Below are 26,960 nucleotides of genomic sequence, written 5' to 3'. Positions count from 1 at the left end.
TTTTCAACTTTTTATAACTAATACGAGGAGATTTGTTGTTCCACAAAAATGTTGACAAAAGTTTATCAACATCTCTATAAAATGTTAGTGGGAGTAGTGTAGGTAGGAAAGAGTGTAGAAAATTTTAGGAGCAATCGTCATATTAATGGTGTCCATTATGCCGCACCAAGAAGGAGGCCCATTTACCCGGTTTAGTTTTGATATAGTTGAGAACAAAATCACAATTTAAATTGATTGTAGATTTTATGGTATCAGAAAATAAAATTCCAAGGTATTTTAGTTTATTTTTTTGCCAGATAATTTCCCGCATAGGAAGCATATCAGGAGTGCAATAAATATTTAAGGGGAAAAACTGTTTTATTGGTATTTAAAGTATATCCTGAAATTTGAGAATATTTGGTATTAATATCCATAAGTGATGGGAAAGAGGATAAAGGGTCACTAACAAATAAGAGCGCATCATCAGCATATGCAAGGGTTTTTACAATAAGATCCTTAATAGTGATTCCTTTAAAATTCTCACAGATTCTAATAGAGGCCAGGAAAGGTTCAATGCCAATTAAAAAGGGCAGCCTTGTCTTGTACCTCTAAAAAGCGAGAATTGATGTGAGATTTGGCCATTCATAAACAGACGAGCAATAGGGGCATAATATAGAGCTGAAATCATGCGTATAAAAATATCTCCAAAATTAAATGATGATAGTGTATGAAATAAAAATTGCCAATGAATTTTATCAAATACCTTCTCACCATCTAAGGCTAGAATTCCAGAAGGTAACGTTAAAGTATGGATTTGTTCAATAATGGGAAGCAAAGTTCTAGTATTATTAGCAGAATGTCTGTTTTTCATAAAAACCAGATTGGTCTGGATGTATAATAGAGTCTAGTATGGGCCCTAACCTATTCGCAAGGATCTTAGCATATAACTTACAATCTTGATTAATTAGGGAAATGGGGTGATAATTAGAAACTCGAGTAGGGTCTTTATCTGGTTTCGGAAGTACTATAATTAAAGCTTCCGTAAAAGATCCAGATGTAAATCCCGTAGAACAAAAAAACGTTGGTGTAAAAAAGGTTATAATTGTGATTGAAACTCCTTATAACATTCCGCTGGGATCCCATCCGGGCCTGGAGATATATTCTTTTTAAGAGATTTTATAGCTGCTAAAATTTCATTTATAATGATGGGTGAGTCAAGATCATTCCTATCAGATTGTGAAATCCCAGGTAACTCACAGGAAGTTAAAAAGGAATCTATCAGGGACACATCTAGAAAATCAGGTTTGTTATAAAGTTTGGAATAGAAACTTAAAAATTCATCAACAATATAATTGTGAGAAATAGCAATTTTACCCTGGGAACCATGAATTGAATTAATTTGCGATTTATCTTTTTTTATTCGAAGGAAGTTAGCTAATAACCTTCCAGATATATTGGCATTAAAACTAAATCTAACTTTAGCATTAGAAAGTTGAACACCCGCTCTCTTACTAAGAAGCGAGTTAAATTCATAACGCAATTTTTGTAATTTAAATTTACATTGTGGATCGTTGGATGTAATAAAAAGACGTTCACATTTTGCAATCTGCTTTTGAAGGTTTTTAGTACTAGTATGGAAGGTTTATTTTCATAAGCCATAATAGATATGGAAACACCTCTAATAAAAGCTTTGCAAGCATTCCATCTAATAGTCATTGATGTAGAACCTTCAGGATTATATATAAAATATTCTTGAATGGCAGTTAAAAGTTTATGCTTGTTATACTCATTTAAAATTATACCAGTATACATTCGCCATCTAGATTTTGAAGCAAAAGCCGTTTCTAAATTCAAAACCAAGGAAATCATAGCATGATCTGAGATGTCAATGTTACCAATCATAGGATTGGATATTGAACTAAGTAAATGTCTAGACACCAATAAACAATCAATTCTAGAATGCGAATTATGAGGGTTAGAAAAGAAAGTGAAACATTTATCTGTAGGAAAATGTAATCTCCAAACATCTACCAATTTAGTGGCTTGAAGAAATGATTTGAATGCAAAATAAACTTTAGAAGGATGAAACTTAGTAAGAGACAATCTATCAAGTAATGGGTCAGAAATAACATTAAAATCACCTCCAACAATTAAAGGGACATTACCAATCTTAAGAATCTCCGTTGTAAGATTAGACCAGAACACTGGATCATCCGCTGTAGGCCCATAAATGTTCAATAAAAATAGAAATGAGTCATGAACTTTAATCTTAACAAGTATAAATCTACCATCCTTATCAGACGTTTTACTCAAAATCTGGCAACAAAGTTTCTTTGCAAATAAGATAGCCACACCATTTGTTCTACCATTAGCAGGTGATGAAACAATAACATCAACCCATTTTTTCTTCATTTAGTCTAAAACTTTATCATCTATGTGAGTTTCTTGTATAAAACAAACATCTGCTTTGTAACTTTTAAAATAATCAAGTATTTTTGTACGTTTAACTGGATGATGCAAGCCTTTAACATTTAGTGAAACAACATTAATATGCTGAGTGTTAGCCATAATAAAAGAATGGAGAAGGAAAGTAGAGAAGAGGAGGATAGAGGAAAATCAAGAGAATGAAAAAAAAGTAGCTCTAGATAAAGAGGAAGGAAAAGGAAAGGGGAAAAACAAATAAAAAGACGACAGACAAGAGACATAAATATGAAGTGTGAAACGCACACACGCTCAACAAGCATGACCATAACCGCTGGAGCCCCTAGATAAAGGAATTTCAGTATTGAGTCAGAGTATACATATCATTTGAAAGTCACGTATTAGAGTCATTTGTATCCATAGAGAGTTGTGACTGATAGTCCAAAAAATGTTTCAAATCTTCAGGACGTTGAAAAGATCTTGAAAAATTGTCCTTCCAAATGCGCATCGTCGATGGATCAAAGAGGCCATATTTGTAACCTAGACTTCGCAGTTGAGGACGAAGAGAAGTAAACTCTTTGTAATTGAAACAGTTTCTCTGGCAAAGTCTTGATGGATAAATATTTTGTTTCCATTAACCATCAGTGAAGGTATTTCCCTGGCTGCTTTTTGGATTAAAACCAAATGGTGATGTCATTTGTCGGGGCTTTGTACGTAGAGGGTTCCTGTGGGAGGTAATCCTATGAGCCTTATCAATTTCAAACTTCTCTTGAAATTTAAGTTGTAAAAGGTTAGGCAATAGACCCTCTAAATATAGTCTACAATTATTTCCTTCAACATCTTCCAGTAAATTAAAGATGCATAAATTATACTGTCCATTACGATTTTCCAAATCCAGTAATGCAGTGCAGACAGGTGAAATTTTACCCATAAGTGGGTTAAAAGCATCAAGCTTAGCTTTATTATCCTGTATTTTGATAGAATTATCGGATATTTTCATTGATAGACTTGCCATTTCTCAGTGTACATTTTTAATTTCAGAAGCAATAGTATCAGTGTTAACACGAAGTGCTTGTATTTCCTCCAGTATTAAAGATAATGAGGGTTCAGAAGATTCCACCATTTTAGATTTAGCAGGAGGTGGAGAAACTTGCTGCTTTCTTTTATTATTAACTGCACTCTTATTTTCCATTTTGAAAGAAAATGAGGCAGAAATATAATGTAGCAAAGTCAAGAATGGAATGTAAGGCAAAAGCAGTGAAAGCAAGCAAACAATGGCTGGTGCAGCAGCAAAACCAGTCTGGGGGAGTGGCTAGGCCCAAGCCAGGCCCTTTCCTAAAGATTACTCCGCCCCCCTGACTAACATTCCAGGTAGTACCTTGAGGCAGAGGAGGAAGCAGGAACCATGGAAGGGAAAACACCATTTGCAGTGCAGAAAAACTCCACAAAAACGGCCACCAGGTAGGCAAACTGCACCCCAATACAGCGACCTCTTAATGCGGCGAAAACTGACCCAAAATCCTCCATAATTCGCCAAAACGGGCGAAAATGCGGCGGAGCTCGTTATGGGAGGCCATTTTGGATCGCGTGTCTCCGCATAGCTGTGGGGGTCTGTCTTCCAAAGGTATTGTAAATAGCCATTAGTTGTTTTAAAGTTCAAGCATGGACAACACACATAGAACCAACATAATGTGCGTCTTGGAATGGTAAAACAATGATACACTATAGTCTTCAGAATTCCATAGTGGGTTCCTGGTTTAGAGGAAGTGGCCACGTGGAATGTGGTGCACTGCAGATGAAATGAAGGGCGAGCAAGCAACCCATTAGCACTGCCCTAAGAGCTGGATTATTGTCTTAAAAACGTGCGTCGCCCCACTGCTCTCTGAGCAGTTGGAAGAGGAAAAATTAAATGATAATAACCCAGCGTTATTATCATTTTATTTTTCCTACTACAGTGGCTCAGTTGGGGTGGAGCTGGGCTCTGTGACGCCAGAGCACTGCAGGGGAAGGAGTGGTGAGTGCACTCCGTAAGTGTGCATGAAGCTTTGGCCGGCAAAGCGTTATGCGCACTTTGCATGTTCTCCACCCAGGCTGCATTACAGTCTGGTTGGAGAACATGCCCAAGCACCCAGTCCCTGTCTGAGCACAGAACCACAGAGGTCAGACCAATTACAACACTCCTTTGCAGCGTTGTGATAGGCTGTGGGGAGCCTGGGAGCCCAGGTGCTTCCTGCTGCAGGACTCAAAGAAGAAAAGGATGGTAGAGGCAGCAGCCGGCACAATTCCAGGTAAGTGTGGTTTTTTAAAAAGTTTTTTTATATTTTTCATTCCCCGCCTCACTACGCCCGTCCGGTAGCAGCTACTACTGCTAAAAGGTATTAAACGTACAAACATGATAACAAAATACCGTAATTCACAGGGCAAAAGAACCAATGCCTAAGCACACTGAAACATTACTCCATGCAGTTCACTGTCATAGAAGGACGCAGATTATATCACACTTAGACAGACCAATGCAGAACATAGTAGACCCTGAGGCCCTCTATGTATTTACATGGATAAATATTTACACATATCGATGTATGAATTATTTAAAGATTTTTAAATTACAAGATCCTGGCAGACATCTAGAAAGCGAATGTAGCAAGAATTATAATAGTGCAAATCTTCTCCCCCTAGGTTTTGTCAGAGGCACTAAACAACAAAAAGAGAATTCCCTGCAAAGATAACTTGACATTACATGTTACACAATACCCATTTGTAGGCCTTAATTTCGAGAGAAATAACAATTCACATTTAAATGGCTGCTGATTTTAAAATATGCTTTTAACAATCAATATCTCAAGACTAATGTGTTTATCATACCTTTTCATGATAAAAAGATCAGACTTTTGGCCACAGAAATATGTTTTCCTAGTGAAACAGTTCAGGCGTGTAGCTATCATCAATGGCACTAATCAACTGTGGCCTCCTCTACTGAGCATAAGTTTTCCCACAAGGCAACTATCAGGCATATGGTCATACAATTACACAGTATACAAAATTACAGGTAGCAAAGAAAAAAACTATCTCTTCTAAGAGTGCCTCACTGGGATTCTGACAGTACAAATGTTAAAAATCCACGGTTTGTCAGAGGGGGCAACCAGTACCAAAAAGCTTGGTTACTATGTTGATCTGTGAGAATATATGTAAAATATACCTATTTGTAGGCTTTAATACAGAGTAATAACAATCTACCCTTGAATGCCTATTGACTTAAACATATGTTTTCAGAATCAATATGTCAGTGTTTATGATAACTTTTCATTATAAAAATCAAGTCTATTGTAGCATCGGGGCGTAACCAACTGCCGATCATGGCGGACGCACTGTAACAGAGCTCCGGAACAGGCCGTGAAACCCTGCCGGAATCGGCTGCATGTTGGGGACATCCAAGGCTCTAACACACCCTAGAGCACATAGGAGAGGTAGTAGGAGTGGATCCATATCGATCAGCTTTGTTCCGAGCAGAAAGGCGAAGAGCAGCAATGCGGACGGCCAAGACCACGTTGTGAACGCCCGAGTCGCCAGCTGGCCGTACACTCCCCAACGGTTGCGGAGACCCGATGAGTGGAACGCAGTCCGGAACCGCTGGTGTCTGAAGCAGTACATCGTCTGGCCGCCCAAGAGTGAATACTGCAGAGCTACCAGACCCATGCTGCGGTAAGAACATGCCTGCCATAACAGCGTCCATCAGCGTGCGAGCAAAGCACCGGCCGCTGCCAAAGACAGTAATTTGGACTATGCACGCCGGGCGGGGGGGATAAGGCGTGCACTTATGCACTGCAACCCAAATCGGAGCTACGGTGGGGCTGCCTCCTGCCTCCCCTGTGGGCTGAGCTGTGAGGAAGGAATAGTGGTGCCTGCTTCGGGTCCGGTGCGCAGGGAGTGGCAGCGGAGGGCCTACACCTGGATTATACTCACCCGTAACCTTGACAAATAGCGGCTGATTGGGCGCATGCTGGGCCCTCTCCGTGGGGCTGGCAGGCTCGTCGGCTGGGAACCCCGTGTCCCCACGGCGAATGCAAAATGGCCACAGTTGGCACACTCATTGTTATCGGTTTAGTCCATCACAGTTATATTGATGGACCCCGTATTGGGTTGTAAATGGGAAAGTTATTTGCTTGGCTCACACAGTATTCTTTCCTGTAAGTGTACACGCACGAGATGCAGGAAAACACAGAACTGCACATGTACGGCTACATTAGGGAAATATAACATCATTACTTGGAATGTTAGGGAATGGTCTCAGTACACAAGCGGCATAGAATATATGCTTAACTAAACAGGAGAAGGGCCCAGATGGTCTTCCTCCAAGAGACACATCTTTCTAATTCAGAAGCCACAAAACTGCAAAGAAAATGGAGAGGCCAAGTATTCAACACATCATACTCAGTATTTGCGTGCGGCTATACGGATCAAAAGCAGCACCCCTTGTTTTGCCCTGGAGCAGTGTATAGATGCTGACGGCAGATATGTGATGATACATGGCACGTTAGATGGCACTCATGTGGTACTAGGCAGCATATATGCCCCGAACTATGATCAACACAAGTTCAGTGTAAGCTTAAATTCAACCATGACGTAATTGATAAGCTACCCCTGGATACTAGGGGGGGGGTACAACGCAGTACTAGACATTAACATAGACCACTCACAACACCCATTGCAAGGAGCGACAGCTATCATGCAGACTGCTGCCCTTCAAAGCTGGGCTGAAGGTGGGTCTTTAGTGAATGCTTGGTGTACCAAAAACAAAGACTTCAGGGCTGGATGTTATGACATTTATTGAACGCAAAGTCTGGACTTACATTACTTCTCCCCATTGCACTATTGGGGCGACTTCTTTTTCATTATTGAGGGGTTGAAATGTTCATACCACTTTGTACACTAGGAAAAAACGCAAGGAAATATTGAACTGATGCCAAGTAAGTGGATAATAAATGCTAGAGTTGGTGCACAGCAAGCTCAGATGAAGACCAGGTATACAGAAATGGGATTCCAAATGTTCTGCTACAGTACAGGTAGATAGGGTAAGCAAAGGTTCTGCACTTATCGTGGGAAAAGGGTGGTGGAATATGAGACAGCTTGACAGACTGACCTCTGATCAAGTTGCTATCATGAGCAAAAGGAGAGAAATGACAAAAGAGGCAAATACCGATTGGGCACACTGGCTTATTCATAATCCCTAATCTTATGATACACATATTCAGGCACCCACAGCTGCTACAAGTAAAACATCCTCTGGGAACAAGGGTATAGCTCCTTGTGGTATTTGCATGAATTAGTTGGGTTCTCGAATCAGGAGAATTAAAACAAATATGATGATTATGTGTTTAACTAAAGTCAATATCCAAGTTAATAATTTGTAGTTCAGATAAGAAGTGGGGACATGATGTAATGGAGTGGTAAGGGCCACACTTGCAGGGTTACTTAGTAAGCTAGTGTCGAGCATGCTCGCTTAGCACGTCTGTTACCTACTGTTATGTTTGATTGTTAGTACCCACAAAAGAGAGACAAGGGAAAAATAGTTTCTCTAATTCCCTTATTCGTATATCAAACCCACATAGCAGAGAAACCTATATCGCATCAATGTTGGAACTCGTCTGTATTTCAAGTGATACCAGATCAAGTTCCCCAGAAAAACATAAATAATGACATACGAGACTCACTAGAAACGCCAGAGGGAGGTCCACAGGTGTCTTAAAACTGCCCTCACACACCTTGCGGTGTCATGCTTCATCATTGGGCCGCATCAGACACCTAGGCGCAGACCAACACTCTAGGTGGAGCGTAAGATTTTTTGACGAAGACAGGTGGTAAGGGTAGTGAAAATAAAACACGGAGGTGATAATACACACAAGACACTTGCACCATTAAACGGAAAGGAAAACATACAAAACATATATGGCGGGATTACTTCTTTCCCACACTAACAGGACCAAACTTAGCAGTAAAGTGCAAATAAAATAGGCTAGAGGTTTCCCAGTATCTACTTTATTCCAAAAGGAAAGCTCTGGCTGGATTAAAATGTGAAAAATGGGGGTATGTATAGGGAAGTTATGAACCCTTAATCCCCCCTGCTTATACCAACATGTTTCTGCCTTTTTTAGGTGTTTTTAGGTGTCTCCAACTGGATGACTTTAGGCTTTCATCAGGGTGTTGGTCCCTGCTTTCCAATCCCCACCCTAGTCGAGTGAATATTACCTTAATTTAGTTTTTTGAAATGGACAAAACTGTTCCACCTTTCGATGTCACCCTCGCCAGAATTTCTGTGGGGAAACAGATACACGAGTTTAAGAGAACTGCTCTTAACCCGGGACTGTGTGGGGCAGGTTCTTTCGCCGTCACATAGTCACAAGAGAATGACTGGTCTCGTGCTCCCACTTTCGCAGTCCACCGCCGATCCGATCATCGGCGGTGGACTGCGAAAGTGGGAGCACGAGACCAGTCGTTCTCTTGTGACTATGTGACGGCGAGAGAACCTGCCCCACACAGTCCCGGGTTAAGGGCAGTTCTCTTAAACTCGTGTATCTGTTTCCCCACAGAAATTCTGGTGAGGGTGACATCGAAAGGTGGAACAGTTTTGTCCATTTCAAAAAACTAAATTAAGGTAATATTCACTCGACTAGGGTGGGGATTGGAAAGCAGGGACCAACACCCTGATGAAAGCCTAAAGTCATCCAGTTGGAGACACCTAAAAAGGCAGAAACATGTTGGTATAAGCAGAGGGGATTAAGGGTTCATAACTTCCCTATACATACCCCCATTTTTCACATTTTAATCCAGCCAGAGCTTTCCTTTTGGAATAAAGTAGATACTGGGAAACCTCTAGCCTGTTTTATTTGCACTTTACTGCTAAGTTTGGTCCTGTTAGTGTGGGAAAGAAGTAATCCCGCCATATATGTTTCGTATGTTTTCCTTTCCGTTTAATGGTGCAAGTATCTTGTGTGTATTATCACCTCCGTGTTTTATTTTCCCTACCCTTACCACCTGTCTTCGTCAAAAAAATCTTACGCTCCACCTAGAGTGTTGGTCTGCGCCTAGGTGTCTGATGCGGCCCAATGATGAAGCATGACACCGCAAGGTGTGTGAGGGCAGTTTTAAGACACCTGTGGACCTTCCTCTGGCGTTTCTAGTGAGTCTCGTATGTCATTATTTATGTTTTTCTGGGGAACTTGATCTGGTATCACTTGAAATACAGACGAGTTCCAACATTGATGCGATATAGGTTTCTCTGCTATGTGGGTTTGATATGTTAGATTGTTGCCTGCATGGGTGTTCTCTCAGGTTCCCGTTAGAGTCTGTTGATCTGCCGGGATCCAAGTGGACAGGATGTGCTGCGTCGTGGGCCATAACTGATGGAATTAACTTACTTTGAATTAATCCAAAAGCCTTGGGGATCTCCATCATGCCAGCCACACACGCTGGTATGTACAGCTCATGCTGCAGATGGCAGCGGCGGCAGGGGAGGAAACATGAAGGTGGTTGGACACTTTGCCTGAAGCCAGAAAGAGCACACACCACTGTTTACACTTTTGGAGCACCTCACCTTTCTTCCCCAGTCTTCTTGAATGACAGCTGGTGCAGAATACAATGGTAGGTGTCTCCTAACTGTCAGTTGGTTAAAGTAGAAACCGGAGGAGAGAAAAAGTGTACAAGGACAACAGCTAAGTTTCTTCAGGCCAGGACACCTGAAATGGGGCACTTTTTTTCAATAGGAATTCAGATTGGCTGGAAAGGTCTGATGTTTCCATGACCATACATTGACCGGTGCAGTTACTTCATGTGTTTCATGTATCATCAATATTTCATAATTGGATTTGTGTACTTCAAAAACAAGTCAGAAGAAAGCATTTCATTTTTGAGATCACAATATAAAATGCAGGTAAAATTTTAAGGCACAAATGAGATATTCAAGACAACCTAAAAATTATTTTTATATGGCTTTTAAAGGGTACTTTGAAAGCTGTTCATCTTAATTTAATATGCCTTTTTGTTAAGTTTCTTCTTTGATGCTACTAGAGTTACACTTAAATGAAAAGATCATCACCTCCGCCTAGAAGAGAATCTAAACATCCTTGTGCAATTCAACATAAAAACTGTAGGTGCAGAAAAACCCTAACCAATCTCTCTTATTTTCACAAGGAGGTGTAAGAAAACGTATGGTGGACGAGCTAATTCAGAGTAGGGGTAATGATTTTCAGACATGAAAGTAGTCACAACCAATGGCGTAACAAAGGCCCACACAGTGCGAGGACGGGTTCCAGGGGCCGCCTTAGCACAGTACCCTGGCCTGAAAGCTCCTGAGTGAGTCCGGAGAGGGGGCGCCCCCATGTACTTTGCAGGGTGGCTACCTCAAGTTTCGTTACGCCACTGGTCACAACTTGCTTGCGGCTTAAATGGAGACTGGACTAAGACAGCAGCCCGAGACTTGATCACAATGTGCTACAGAATTGATGATTCCCACCCAGAATTAACATTGCAGAGATCTAAAGCACAGAAAAGTAACTGTGCATAGTGACATACCCAACTCTTGGTCTCCTTGCTGTGTGCACATTTTAGCACAGCCCAGCACAGCGACTCTCCTCACGTAGGAAGCTTTGTCTCTCAGTCCACTCATAATGGGTTTCTGAATATATTCCTGTATACCTGGCATTCTAGGAGAAAATACATTTTTTAATATATTGCACTATTTTAATTCACATCAAATGCACACCAACACAAATGGCACAAAGAATACAAATTAATAAATACGAATAAAAGTAATGCATGGCCATCCCATGCAATTAGTTCTGTGTGTGCCTGTGACATAAAACAAGAAATGCAAAAAGGGAAATACTTGACAACTAGTTGAACATGAATAAACTGAAGATGAGGCAGACAGAGAAAGTTCAAAGACTTTTCTTTAAAACCAGACTATGGCTGCCTGTATAGTTTTACAGAAACGGATCCCTGCAATGGAAGTCCTTAAAATCAAACAAGACCAAACAATTGAACACTTCAACTCTGGCGGAAATTATTGCAATGACAACCTATTAAATTTCATCAGTAAGTTGTTTGTCCAGTTTTTTAGTAGGCTACACAGAAACCTTTAGAATGAAAAGAAAAAAGAAAAATCTAGGCCTCTGCTTGTAACCTCCTTCTCAAAGGGGCTCTTGCCAACTTTTGCCAAGCGTTGTCTTTCTTCTGACCGGCGATCTAAGCGTACAGCCGCCTTTCAATCCGACCTTTGAGGAAATCAAGGCTAAGGGCCAGATGTAGGTCGCCAAATACCGGTCGGTAACGGCCAAATTCGTCCGTTACCAACCGGCATTTGGTGATTGAGATGTAGGGGCCATAATTACACAGATTCTGTAAATTTACCGAATCGGTAAAATTACTGATTCTGTAAAATACCGAATCGGTAATTTTACCGATTCAGTAAATCCCAGATGTAGGTAGCACTGTTCACAGTGCTACAGGCCTTCAGAATTCGGTATTTTACCACCCAATCCTATTGGGTGGTAAAATACCGAATTCAGGTGTGCATGCACATCTGTGCATGCACACCTGTGCCTTGTGACACACAGACATGCCTTTAGGGCATGTATGCGTGCCACATGGCACACATGCCTGTACTTGGGGTGCTAGAGGGTGTCAAAGTGACACCCCCTGCACCCTTGCAGGATTCGGTATTTACCGAATCTGTAAATACCGAATCGGTATTTCACATTGATTCCTATGGGCTTCAAGGCCCATAGGAATCAATGTGAAATACCGATTCGGTATTTACAGATTCGGTAAATACCGACTCTTACAGAATCGGTAATTTTCACCTACATCTGCCTCCTTCCTATTTACCGACTCTTAAATACCGATTCGGTATGAGTCGGTATTTTGGAGTCGGTAAATAGGAATTACCTACATCTGGCCCTATGTGTGTTACTTAAGCTATTGTTTATAGCTGAACCCACCCACGACAGAGGCAAGAAAAAGAGTGGGCAAGTATGAATCAGTGAGATCTGCATTTCAATGGAGAAAGACAAGTGTTTTCAAAAGTAAAAAGTAGTTGAGAGGAGAATGGAAGAGCCAGAAGTAACGTAGTCAAGTACATGTATCATTTACAGCGCTCTGCTTCATTTTGGCTACGTTTGTGCTATAGAAATACCATATATACACATTGACATACACATTCAGGGGAGCAAAAAGGATTACGAATATAATTGGAAGGATTTTGAAGAGAATCTGTTGGAAAAGGGTTAAAAGAAATGGGAGCATTAGTTGAGGGGGGTAAGTACCCATCTCAAGTAATAATCAACATTTTTGTCAGGGTAACCATTATAGTCACCAAACACACCTGTGTAATAAATACCCCTTGATGGCTATGGCACAGAGCAGACTATCTTAACCTAGAGGCGACGTGTAAAATATTTATGCAGTGCTCCAATAATTATAAAGACAAAACACAACACAAGAAGAATACCATTTAAAAAAAATATATAGAGAATATTTTAATAGATAAAAAGACACCAAAACAACAAAAATCTAATAGGGGAAATTAGAGTTATGTATTTTTTGAAGTTTAAAAGTGAAAATAGCGCCAAAAAATGTTGAGAGCCAACCACGGCCATCTGGTTGCTCTTGACGTGTACCTAGATGCAACTTTAGGCCAACTGCAATGCAGCACGGCTGCAATACAGAAAACAGGTTTCACCCAGTCAGAAGTTTTACCTCAGCAGGGGAAGGCAGCATGCTGTGCAAAGAGGGGGCCATATAATCGGGCAGCTGCTGGATGAGTTCTCATGGAAGCTGTAGGCTTTTGGCGGGAAAGCTCAGAGTGGGAGTGTAAGGAAATGCCTCTTTTTGCATGTTCACCCCAATGTTTTGGACTGATGCTGCCTGTTTTTTTAATCTGAGAGTGCATCGAGGCCTGCTAACTAGACCTCAGTGCCAGTGTCCTAATCCTTTACAAAATGTACGTTTAATTGCCTACCTCTAAAAATTATAAGCTAGCTTACTTATACGTCCTTAGTATATGGTACACAGGGTACCCGGAGCCTGTAAAGTACAGTGACCCCTCAGGGCCACAGTACTGACTGTGCCACCTTGAAGGAGAAAAACTACAACATTGCTCCCAGCCTGCCACTGCAGGCTAATACAGCAGTTTTAAACTGCTTGTTCAAGTTTGCAATTCAAACCAATAGCAAAGCCCACACTTGCATTAACAATATAGATAGGTCTCCCCTAAGGAAGGCCTATCAAGCCCTAAGTGAGGGAGCTGTATAATATTAAGTGGGACAAATACTTTCTCATGTCCTAAAAGTAAAATATCCCAAACTGTTGTTTTTACTGTGGAAAGACTAGTAGCACCATTAGCCAGTACAGAGTTACGTCTGAATAGGACTACTATAAATGGTACTTCTAGGTATCTAATTAATTGTGGCATTAAACCAGACTAGATATCCATATTGAATTTAATGTGACTTTTAAGGAAAGGCGACTTTTAGAAGGTTGCCACTCTGTCAACCAGTTTTTCCATTGTCCATCCACAACTTCTGGCCACCAGACAGTATTCTGCCCTCTTGGGGAGGAGTACAGGAAAAATAGAGGCGTGCAGCAGAGGGAAATTTTACCTCCCCCTCGCATGAAGCTACACAGGGTGTTGGCACAGAAGGAGAAGAGCGCCTTTGAGGGGGTAAATGGCAACCACACTGGAGAATAGTTGCCCATTGGTTCAGGTAGGAGGGCTGGTGGCAGGAACAGAGAGGAGGCGTGTAGTTCACAGGTAGCCACAACTCTAGGGTAGGTTAACAAGCTTCCCAAACCGAGAGAGGGGTTCAGACATCTTGACAGTGGGCACGATAGTGCACTCTGGGATAGCTAAGATTCCACACATGGTCGGAAGTCATCACAAAGCAAGTAGTTCATTGGCCAAAGACCACTTTACCCCCACCGCTCCCCATCCCCCCCACAGGGTACTGTCTGGGAATAAATATGGCACCCCTAGCACCCTGACCCTCAGATCACATCTGGACTGGAGGGAGGACCGAAGAAGGACTGCCCTGCTGACCCCTGGACCTGACGAGAGAGGCTGCAACAACCAATGGACTGTTTCTCTTTGGGCTAGCAAAGAGAGGACTTGCCTATTTTGCCTAGCTCGTGGGTAAGGCACCCCTGAGCCCCAGACAGAAAAGGTGAACTCCAAGAGTCAGTCAGCTGACTCACTGTTCCGGCACCAGGGTTATAAGAGCTGAAGTAGCCTGTTCTGGCTTGTCAGGAGCCACTTCCAGAAAATCACAGCTAACTGCCACCGTGCTACCAAATAGACTACTCCTTGGCGGTCAAAAGTTGCACTCAAGTCTGTCGGATCCAGGAGTGCAGATTGGTTGCCAAGAATGGACAACAGCCAACACCACTCACCAAAGGATATCGCTTGACGCACTCTGATTGCTGGACTTCTGCTAGCTCAGAGAGGACTTTGAGGGACGTTGAGTCCTGTGGCCCAAGTCACCCTACTTCACCCCTGGATCGATGATTAACCCTAGGAGGAACCACCAAGAGCATTCTGTATTCTCTCTTTTTTTTTTTTACTTTTTTTTTTATTTTATTGACTGAAAAACAAAACAAACTTGGGAAAAGGAGTCGTTAATTCATGGAGTATGCTCAATTGCGGGCAGCCAGTTACAGCAGTGGGCAGAAGATATTGTGGCGGATTCTTCAATGAGAAACACTGAGTTAGATCAACATCACAGATAAGCAAACACATAGGCAGGTCTCGTACAGTCATAACCATCAGGCATAGGCTAGGCAGCACAGTTATTAATGACTTGGTTCTGTCCTGTCGTGTGTAAGCTCTAGACTTCCCCCGTCCGTGTCCAACTACAGATTGTAGTTTATTCATGGCATCCACATTTTCCGAAATTTATGCAGGCAGCCTCACATCTTGTAAATCACTTTCTCCGCAACCATGTATAGGTCCATATTAGCCTTCCATTCCTTGAGTGTGGGAAGTTGTTGGGCCCCCCAATACTTAGCTATGTTTCTTTTGGCTACTACTAATCCTAAGTTGGCCAGCAGGAGCCTGTGTCGCGGCAAGTCGATGTCTGTAGGGACTCCCAGTAATAGAAATTTCGCATCCAGCTCTAGTTGGGTTCCCAATATATTGCTCAGTTCTCTCCAGATCATGTGCCAATAGGTTTGGATGTATCTGCATTCCCACAGGGTGTGTATGTACGTGCCGTGCTCCACATGACATCGGGGACAGGTTGAATGCTCCGCCCTCCCTATCTTATGTAAATGTGCCCTGTCAAAATAGAATCTATGGAGGATCTTATATTGTATGAGACGCAGTTTCAGTCTGATCGCTACCTCACGTGGGTGCATAAGGGCTGCCTTCCAATCTATATCTTCCAGTGGGCCGGTGGTAAGTTCCCACGTGGCACGCAATGGACCAAGGTTGTCCGGGATATTCTTGATTTGTGTCTTATAGGTCAAGAATATCGCCTGGGTTGGGATCTCCTCCTGAAGGATCCTAGCTTCTAGCGGGGCACATTCTGTCAGCGTCACACAGTCCAACCCTTCAGCATGCCAGGGGTGTTTAAGTCTAAGGTATGTATAAGCTTGGGAGCTATGAAGTTGGTATTTAGACTGAAGTGAAGAAAAAGAGGCTAAGGAGCCCCCCTCCAAAAGATCCCCTATCTTAGAAATACCTATGGAGGTCCCATTTCCCAAAACCCCTAAATTTCTTGATCTTAGTCACTGTAGCGCCTTCCCACAAGGGGGTCTCCCGCGTAGGTTTCCCCTCCCACTTCGTCTGCTTTTCCGCACTCTTCCAGGCCGCTAGTACGCGTTGGGAAGCCAGGAGGAGACGCGCACCCCTGTTTATGTAGTGTAAGTGGGTGTGTGTACGAAATTGCAGCTTTTCCAATCTATGGGGCACATTACGATGGAGGATTTTCCGCATCCTCCGGGCCGGCGGAAACCACCACAGGCCTGGAGGATGCGGAAAATCCTCTGCAGACCCACCAAAGACCCACCGCCACATTAGGATGGCTGGTGGGTCCTGGTTTCTGTCCGCCGCTTTTCCGCCGCGGTTGGCTTACAACCGCGGCGGAAAAGGCCTAATATGGTGGCGGTGTCTCTCAGACACCGCCAGATATATTAGGATGGCTGTGCAAACATGCTTGTGCGCGGCAGATTCTCCCCCGAGGAAAAGCATGTGGATCTTCACTTAAGGGGGCCCGTAGCGGGCCCCCTGGGTGAAGGGGGAGTGGAGGGAGCACATGGGGGGTACCTATGGTACCCCCCTGCCTTTGCGTGCACGAAGTGTGCCGCTTGGTGCATGCAAATGCACTGCTTTCATTTTTTACATTGCGGCGGGTGCTGCTTCAAGCAGAACCCGCCGCAATGTAAAAAATACGGGATGTGATGGTCAGAGGGAGTTTTCTCCACCTCTTCACATCCGCCTGAAAATTCAGTAATACTCGCCTAATGTTACGAACCATTCGGACCTCGGGTCGGTGGCGATGTATTGCCCAAGATAGGTAAACCCCTCCATAGATATTCACAAACATCTCAGGTAGGGATGAGGGTCCGTTCCTCCACTCAACGGGTAGAGGGTGGATATATTCCAATTGATCTTCTAGCCCTCGTGGGTGCATATTCTTCAAATATTTGCAATATTCGTGGGAGTGTTTCAACTGGTGTTTTTGCATTCGACTGCTTGAGTGACATATAGCAGGATATCGTCCGCATATAATGATATGCGTTCTTCTTCTAAAAGACATGATTCGTCAAGAAAGCCATCCAGCCCTGGTCGGGTTCTAATCACGCAAGCCAGAGGTTCTAATATGAGAGCAAATAACAGGGGGGACAAGGGGCATCCCTGCCTGGTGCTGGGTTGTATCGGCCAACTGGCAGAAAGAGTCCAACTCACACGAACCCTCACCTCAGGAGTATTATAGAACAGCGCCAGCCATTCTTGGAAGACCGGGCCACACCCCATTTTTTCCAGCGTGCGCCACATGAATGCCTAATGAATCGTGTCAAACGCTTTTTCCGCGTCAAGTAAAAGGAGTAGATGGGGGCTATCCCGACCCTGTACCGTGTCCATCCAATTAGCTAGACAGCGCAGATTGAACCGTGTGGCAAGCCTTGGCATGAATCCAGCCTGATCCCTGTGTACCTGTGGGAGAATCACAGTCAGGAGACGTCTCGCCAAGATTGTGGCCAGGATCTTTGTTTCAATATTAAGAAGGGATCTAGAGCGATAGGACCCACATTCCTCTGGGGGTTTCCCAACATTATCGATGACCACCGCCGTGGCTAGATGACGGTCACGTGACAGGATCCCAGATCCTTTGATTCCTGGAACATTTTGAGAAGACGGGGCACTAACAGAGCACTATTCAGTTAGAAATAATTCACCCGAAGGCTGTTAGGACCCGGAGTCTTGCCAGCCTTTGTCAGCCAATCTCTCTCTAGACTGTCTATCTCTTTCTCTGTAAGGGACGGTAGGTCAATGTCACTTAAATATTGACGTATCTGTGGTTCTTTCACCTGGATGTGGGCTGTGTATAGTGTTGTGTAGTACCTCGTAAAGGCTCCCACAATAGCCTCAGGGGTGGTGTGGGTGACATCGTGCTCCTTGATACACCGTACCCATCGTGACTATTTCCTTCCGTCCCAACCATGCTAGTAACTTCCCTGCTCTATCCCCAGTTTCATAAAGTTTGTGTTGGGTTGCCAATTGTTGTAGTCACACCTCGTTGGTCGCAAGGGCCAGGTAGTCTTGCTTGGTTATTTAGAGTTGGCGTAAAGGATGTTCAGATAACGGGGCGGGGTCAGTGCCCTCTAGGTCTATGAGTTTATGTTCCAACTCCTCAATAGCCTGGGCTTCTTGTTTCTTCTTATGGGCTATTATATTCTGTGCTCTATCATGCAGTACCGTTTTGTACTCCTCCCATAAAGTGACCGCAGACGTGACTGAGCCCTCATTTTCGCTGAAATAGAGCTCAGAGTCTACCTGGAGCTCCTCCGAGATGGTCTTGTCCTGCAATGCCCACACGTTCAGCCTCCACTGCGCTGTTTGATGGCCACCCAAGCCGCCCACCTTCAATAGTAGGGGAGAATGGTCAGATATGCCCCAATCCAGGTAATCTATGGTATCCACCTGATGTACTTCCCCCGCCGGGGCGAAAAGATAATCCAGTCGTGAGAACACTCTGTGGGCCCCAGAAAAATAAGAGTATGTCCGTTGATGCGAGTGGTGTCGCCGCCACAGATCACACAGACCCAGGGTATCTAAAAAGCGGGCCAGAGGCGTGGTCTCGGGGGCTCCCGTTTGAGTGTGGGTACGATCCAGCGGGGGATCTAGTACATCATTCAAATCACCCCCCATTATGTGTATGGCTGGGCCAGATTGCAAAAGGAGCATGGCTACATTATCCAGCGTGCGTTGTTGAAGCCTTGGGGGTGCATATACACTGATGAGCAGAAACGTCTTATGTTCCCAGATGCCTTTCACTGCCACATAGGTCCCCTCTTTATCTACCCACTGTTGTGTGACATGAAAGGGAGGGGATTTGCTAATGAGGATTGCCACCCGTCGTGAGCCTTTGGTAAATCCTGCGAGAGCCAGAGTGGTGTAGTGTCCCCGTCCTAGGAAAGATCAGCTCTATCCCAACAGGTGAGTTTCCTGCAGGAATACTATAGAAGGTTTGTGCCTCTTAAGGTATCGGGTCACCAACCCCCTTTTAACTTTGTGACCTAAGCCATTGACACTCCATGTAATACCTGCATATTTAACGTCTGCCATAGTGACTTAACATTTAGTTTGTCTCCAGTCCCATATCAAGTCCGCCCCACCCTCTCCCGCTCCAGCATTTTGATCAAGACCTTGAATCAAACAATCTCCATTTCCATCAAACATCCCCAATGTAATACTCAATACACTGTCCCTACCACCCCCCACCCAACACTCTTCAGACATCCCCACCGCCCCCCAACTCGTCAACATGACATTTTTTGTACGGGTAATCCACTAAGAGGTCTGTCACCCACCTTCCCCCCAAACCATTAACTACACAATACTAAAACAATAACCTCACACAAAGTGCTTTACCAACTCAGTTTTTAGTCTCTAGATGCCCACTAAACCTCGGGAAAGTCTTACGGTCTGTTGATGGCCAGCGGGCCCGATTCTAGCATTCTATATTCTCAGCATCAGGACTACTCCAATGAAGTTTATGGTGGTCTTGGTGTAAATCGCTCCTTGTGTAAAGTGTGGAACTGGACTCGAGATTGCTTTGGTAACCAGGAAACTGTCCAAAACTCCTTGTTGGACCCCCTAACCTTCTCCCTAGAGGAATTGGTCCCCCAATATCGGCAGGAGTCGTCAAACACAACGCTTTAAAACTTTTCAAAAGTTTCCTACTTTATGGTTACCATTGCTTGTTTGCGCTTTGGACTAAAAATGTAGATTTACGTTTTACTTAAAAGTCTATATATCCAGAACCCTCTCCTGGATTTTGATCATTTTGGTGTAAAAAAATTCATGAAAATACAATCTATTTTTATAATTGATGTTGAATTTCTTTCAAGTTGTATGACTTTCTTATCCTGCCGCAGATACCCAGGGTTGAGCAAGAGGTTTTACAAACGAGTCTGACTAGACCCAAGATGGTTTTGTGAGTGTATTTCACATTGAGGTCAGATAACCACACCATATAATACCCCACAATCATCACACAGAGAAATCAGAATTTCGCGCCCAGACAAGGTCACTCAGCAGACGGATACTTTTGCACGTTTGCCTAGTGAAGAGTTTTATCTTCAGACTTAGTCACTTTTTTAGCTCAGATTCTTCCAGCAAGGCAAGGTTGCAAGCTGTAGTCGTAGAGGGCTACATGAGGCCAGATTTCTTCTCTTCAACGTACAGCTGAATCGGATGTGCTGTTGAATAAAAGCTTTAAGTGGGAGGAACCTGAACCTTTGGTCAGAAGTAACTTTTGTCTGATCAGTTTGGTACGTTGGTAGAGTACTTTGGAGCCAAAAGGTTTCTAAGTTCCAGGTTTCAGGAAAATATAGGTGGAATACACTTTGACTCCAGCCATGGGTCTAGGACCTTGGGGACACCACTTTGGGTCAAAACGAACTCCAGTAGAGGACAACTGCACAGGGCAGATGGGAAGTTGTAGAAAAAGCTTGCTGTGCCCTGGTAGCTTGAACAGGACAAGAAGATGAGCAGATCCAATCTTCAAGGCTCTGCTCAGGTCACAGACTGCAGGTTCAGGGTTCTGTTCTTCCACAGGTCCAGCAATTGTTCTGAGGAGGGTACTGTGGGTGCCACATTTATGTCTGGCACAAGCCTGTGAGTGAAGGAGTCCCTGCCCTCTCCTTTACCAATAGCATCAAACTTCCCAGGGGCAACCCTGCCCACTTTTCCAGCAGTCCATACTGCACAAAATCCCACAGTGCTCCTCTCTGACTAAATCCAACAGGGTGAAAGCATTATCCCCTTGTACAGAGAATGCGCGCCTACCCAAAAGGTGTGTTAAGTTTCAATGGGGTGCACCCTGAGAAACTACCTGACCTGGGTCATAATATAAGTACATTTAAGAGGGGTCAGGGTTATTCAATTTATCTAAAAAATGCAAAAATTCACCACAAATCAATTTTTCATAATTCATCAACATATCATTATTTATTTAACAAAGACAAAATCATAGATATTCATGCTTTTATGATTCAAAGCAAATTATATAGCTCCATATACTTGTCAAGAGCTTCTGGTTCTAAAAAACCAACATTTATAAATAACTCTTGTAATTCAGTCATCAAAATTACAATATCCTTTTTGCTTATTTGATATCATATAGTGCTCTGTGAGGATAGAGAAAAAAGGTATTTGGGTAAGATGGAGGTGATTAGGTTGGTGGGGGACTAGGTAAAGGTAGTGTGACATTAACACAATCACATGTAAGTAAATTAGACCGTTACAGTCTAAAATGGTCCGTAGTTCCCTAAATTCATCACACATAAGGCAGGTTAAATCAGTTTCATTGGATCCTGTGGTGTGAGAATGTGATGTAGTCTACGTTTCGACCCCGCAGGATTAAAGGGTTAGTCTCGCCTCATTCTGGGGTCTTCATCAGGACATAGCAGTGTGGGAGCACCTAAAACAATAAAATGTATTCAGTGGACTTGTTGGACTGTGGTGAAAGCTACAATATTAGGTGGTATCAAGGTGCATGATACCTACTTCTGAAACGGCCTCTCATTGACCGTCTGCGTGGGGCATTCAAGGGCTCCTTATATATCTGAAAAGATAGTAATGGGTTCCCATTGTTATAACCTAAGACATATATTAGTTGTCCTGTCTATCATATTACTCAAAAGGGGGAGACTTACTTGGGCGGTTTACTGGTAACATAGGGTATCAATCTCCCTGTTATTGTGAAAGCATCATGGACTCTGTTTCTGAAACGGTGTCATAAGTCTCCCGTTGGAGGTTGCTGGTTAGTCAACCCAAGAGAAATGAGTCTAAAAGGAAGAGGGGTAGTTAAGAGACATCTTAGTCCCAGAAGCAGGTTGCGAATTGGCTAAACCTTATTTCATTCACACCGTGGTACCTAACATGCAAAAATGCCGTGGTACACAATCCAATTACATGCAGTGTTGCGTCTAGAGAGAGCCCCCGGGTTCCCCAGTGGTTCAATGATTCAGGTTTAAACTTATCTACGGTTCGGCATTACTTTCAGTGTTTAGTCACACGTGAAAACGACCGCAGATGAGAAATGTCCAGTGGTTCTGGTGTACTCTCCTGCCATTAGGATATCAACATAGGGGTGCCACCTTTTATACGTCGTTGCCGTAATGCGGTGCCATAATGTGGACTTGTGTCAAAACTAATGACTATTTTACTCTACGCAGATGTGGCATATTTTAGATTGCTAACGGAGTTAAAAGGATACACGGCTACGGTTGGGAGGGGTTGTGCAGACTCACCCCTATATGTGCCATAAAGGACATGTTAATCAGCATGTTAAAAATTCTTTAAAAAGTACAAAGTTGGAAGCGTATTGTTCAAGGGTTAAGCCTAAAGCGGCTTTAGTTAATCCATATCTGTTTTAGCGATCGTAGTGGGAAAAGGGAACGTAATGCACAAGCGGACCCCTACCTGCTCACCACCTCTGTGTCTGCTAGTGTCAGGGAGAGCTTATTTCCTCACATTAGTTATAAAGGATCGTTGCCTCTCACGCGGTGCTGGCGCTCTATGCTAGCTGGAGGCTCGCCTGTCTACTAGCCAATCAGAGCCCCTTATAGGATATCATTTGGAAAGTCGTGAGGCTTGTACAGGGGATCATCTAAAAAGTGCCGTACTGGTCCATTACAAGATAAATCCCTTAATTTATCGTAAAAACCTCATTGATCGGATTAAGTCCACTGGTTTGGGACACTCTACCAAAAAGTTGCGTGGGTATAGTGGTCCCTTCGTTTGGTGCATAGAGGCAAAAGAGTTTTGAATTTCTACTGGTACACAGGGATTATCTTCATTCGTGTAACATTATGCTGTCATACATTGTTGATTCTGTTACATGTTCAACATATTAGAGGTGAAAGGGTGCTCATTCCATGTTTCAATATTTATACCATATATGTTAAATATGAAAGATTACATTATATATACAAACATCTTGTTTCATTACATGAGCAAGCAATAGGGTGCATGTATACGCACATCTCTCCATGACACTCTCAACATCTCATTAAGTCCTGAATGTAAAAATAATGGATGTGTTTTCTCAGATCATATTGACCAACATACATGATGTCGCACGGGCAAATGATGGCGTATATTACTTCTAGCTAACTACGGGCGGGCTCTAGACTCCATCGCCGATAAAATCACAAGGTGGATTGCGCTACCTCTATCCATGGCCGGCAGTGCATCATTGATTAAGATTGTCATCCTACCTTAACTTCTATACTTATTTGTTAAGATCCCCTATGCCCCTAGCCGACATTTTTTCTCTGCTATGAAGTCCCAACTGATATGACTATTATGGGGAGGGAAACAGGCCAGACTCAGGTGGGATACACTCATGTGCCCTTATAAAGCGGGAGGGTTTTCTGTACCAGATATCGACTTGTATTTCAGCTGCACGCAGGCACACTTCGCCATATATTGGATGAAACCCCCACCTACAAGCCTCACCTGGCGATTAAACATGGATACGTACGCCCCACCCCTAGCACGGCCTACATCAGCATTCCTCCGGTCCCCAGACACAATGCATTTACCACCGTTCAATGTACACTTAGCGCATGGCACGACCTAGCTAAACAGACCAATTGCACACCACTGTATTCTCCTCTACTCCCCCTTCAGGGGCGGCAGGACCTCCCAGTCACACAGGAGGGCAGATGTTGACAGCTCCTTCGTAAACTCTCCATACATACCTGGGGACATCTATATACCGCTGGGAAATTCAGTAATAGTGAAGAATTCTTTAAAGACGCAGACCCCACTTCATTAGACCGCTTCTATTATATCAGACTCCGCCAAGACGTGGAAACTGCCACACTCTCTTTTCCTCTAGAACCCCCAGTTATGCCCCCACTACATGTCCTACTACAGCAGGATACCCCTGACCATGTGATATCCAAATTGTATCGCACCGTCCAAACCAATAGAGTGTACGACCCACCACTGGCCCAGATCAAATGGGAGATAGACCTTGGCCACCCTATAACCGAGGAGCAGTGGTCATACTGCTGCGCACAGACGGGTGAAATCTCTTCCAACAGCAGATTTAGGATTATACACTACAAATACTTACACCGTCCATATTACACGCCAGCGTGACTGTACAGGCTGAAATTACGTGACAGCGACCGCTGTGAGAGGGGAGACGCCGACTTTAGACATTTAGCTTGGGACAGCCCGCCTGTAAAGCGTTACTGGGTAGAAGTGTTGGCTGCGCTGGACCTTATGACTGGCTTGTACGTCCCTACTGACCCATTCACTGCTCTGTTGGGGTATACCGAACCCATTGTTGCTAAAATGCGAAAATACACCTCCATGGCTCTGGTACTCGTAAAAAGGAAAATCTCCTGCAGATGGGGGAGGGCGCCGAAATTTAAGGACTGGCTCCAGGACCTGGTATATTGCCAGGAGCAGCTACACATATATGCAGAACTCCAACCCCCCTCATCACGCCCAAGTGATATATGGGGTCCGTTGCAAACCTACTTACTAGAACACGCTGTGGCTAGTAGCACGAACACCTCATGATACGTATCATCTACTCTCCGACGGTCTCCCCCCCCCCCCGGCAACACGTGCACCTGCCGTGCATCAGTAGGCTCGAGACGGCATATGTCGCAGATATTGTACTCATGGGCCACAACACCTACTCATCACGATTACGATTTTGCTGACATGTGATGTATAAGTGGAATCAGGTTTTTTCTTTCTTTTTCTTTAGCAAAACGCCTTTGTTTGGGCATTATTGTTATAAATACCATGTATGTTTGCAATGATGACTCCGCCTTCACTGTCGAATGCTCCCATTGACGCGGCAGGCCCGAAGGGGTTGTAGGCGGCTTGCTGTGTATCCCCCTATCCCCCTATGCCTATCCTAGCCTGTCTTTAATATATGCAATGTCGCCATGCCGGCCGAGAAACGGTTGTAGGGAGTAAGCGGAACTGTACGTCTACTGTTGGTCCTTAATAAAGTTTTTTTGAAAAATCCAAAAACAAACAAAGAAAAAGTCAGGGCATGCACTGAGTGATCTTTTAGGTTATGTTCCCTTTTTTAGGAAAATAAAGGAGGATCACCAAGAGACCGATACAATTGCAGTACTGTCCAATTTTTCATAATAATCTTACTGATTTTATTGCTTGATGGACCAAAAGTACAAATGGGATGTGATTATTGACCTTTCTTTGTTTGGTGGTGATTAAAGCCTCTCGAGGGCAATACCAAGCCTTTTTGAGAGATCGAGAGAATAAATGTTTTGAATACCCCCGCCAAGTAATTTTTTGGGCAAGAACCTCCGCCTCTAGAAAATAATCTTTGTGCCACTTGAAATTCCTACAAATTCGTAGGAATTGCATAAAAGGTAAGTCATCGCGTAGACCCCTAGTTTGATTGCTTGAATACTGTAGAGTGTGCCCTTTTTCATTGGTCTACGATATAGTGATGTACCTAGCTTCCCTTCTTCTGCATGAATGGGAAGATCTAAGAAAGTAGAGCATGTGGCCTAATGGCTAGGGCGGTCGACCTCAAATCTGGGGAACCGGGTTAGAGTCTCAGCAACGACGCTCAACATCCTGGGATTCTGAGCAAATCACTTAATCTTCCCGTGCCTAACAAAAATGAATGTGTCCTTATGTAAAGCAACTGGTGCTCATGTAAAACGCTCTGATACCTTCGGGTCAAGTTCACACTATATAAAACTCAGAAGAAAAAAATAATAAGAAAAAGGGTATATATATATAGCCTTAGCATCAAAAGCAAAAGTCAGATGTGGATGTTCTTTAGTCAGTCAATTCATAAACAAGCATTGGCATTGCCAATAGGTCTCGCTTGGGGACCTTATAAGTATTTAGTTTTGCAGCACAATATCCGATTATGCAACAAGGATATTGTGCTGCAAAACTAAATACTTATAAGGTCCCACAAGCGAGACCTATTGGCAATGCCAATGCTTGTTATCTCCTGCGCGCGCCGCCAGCCCGGCGAAGAAACTTGTGTTTGCAAACGCTCCATCAAAGCCGGTCTCCGAGGATCACGTGGGTAACAGAAGCAGCAGCAGGCAGGGGCGCGCTGCCAGCCAGCGCAGGCCTTGGCAGATGGGATGACATTACTGTCTTAAGTGTTGAATAGGCTGCTTCTTAATTACAGGGAACATGGCGTTCATACCCTTACAGGCTAAGCTCCCCCGCGCTCTGGTCTACCTTGTTGTCAAAGCCTGCCTGGTGACTCTGAATCTGCACTCTGCACTCTGAATCTGCACTCTGAATCTGCACTCTGCACTCTGAATCTGCACTCTGCACTCTGAATCTGCACTCTGCACTCTGAATCTGCACTCTGAATCTGCACTCTGCACTCAGAATCTGCACTCTGCACTCAGAATCTGCACTCTGAATCTGCACTCTGCACTCTGAATCTGCACTCTGAATCTGCACTCTGAATCTGCACTCTGAATCTGCACTCTGAATCTTGAATCTGCACTCTGAATCTGCACTCTGCACTCTGAATCTGTACTCTGCACTCTGAATCTGCACTATGCACTCTGAATCTGCACTCTGCACTCTCAATCTGCACTCTCAATCTGCACTCTGCACTCTGAATCTGCACTCTGCACTCTGAATCTTGAATCTGCACTCTGAATCTGCACTCTGCACTCTGAATCTGCACTCTGCACTCTGAATCTGTACTCTGCACTCTGAATCTGCACTCTGCACTCTGAATCTGCACTCTGCACTCTCAATCTGCACTCTCAATCTGCACTCTGCACTCTGAACTCTG

The 26,960-nt window shown here is 43.7% G+C and overlaps 1 protein-coding gene across 5 annotated transcripts in view; it reads right to left on the bottom strand.

Annotated features, from left to right (window-relative positions):
* AP4B1 (adaptor related protein complex 4 subunit beta 1) overlaps positions 1-26,960 on the bottom strand; it is a 329,444-nt gene that overhangs the window by 212,492 nt on the left and 89,992 nt on the right. For all 5 annotated transcript variants that reach the window (XM_078644400.1, XM_078644397.1, XM_078644396.1 and 2 more), the window contains one exon: positions 10,969-11,099. In XM_078644400.1, coding sequence (XP_078500526.1) covers positions 10,969-11,099 — 131 coding nt within the window. The remainder of the gene's footprint in view (positions 1-10,968; positions 11,100-26,960) is intronic.

Source organism: Lissotriton helveticus, chromosome 5_1 (genome assembly GCF_964261635.1).
Source record: "Lissotriton helveticus chromosome 5_1, aLisHel1.1, whole genome shotgun sequence".
NCBI classification, from domain to species: Eukaryota; Metazoa; Chordata; class Amphibia; order Caudata; family Salamandridae; genus Lissotriton; species Lissotriton helveticus.
Note: the sequence above shows the minus strand (reverse complement) of the source record. Positions and strands in the feature narration are given on the sequence as shown.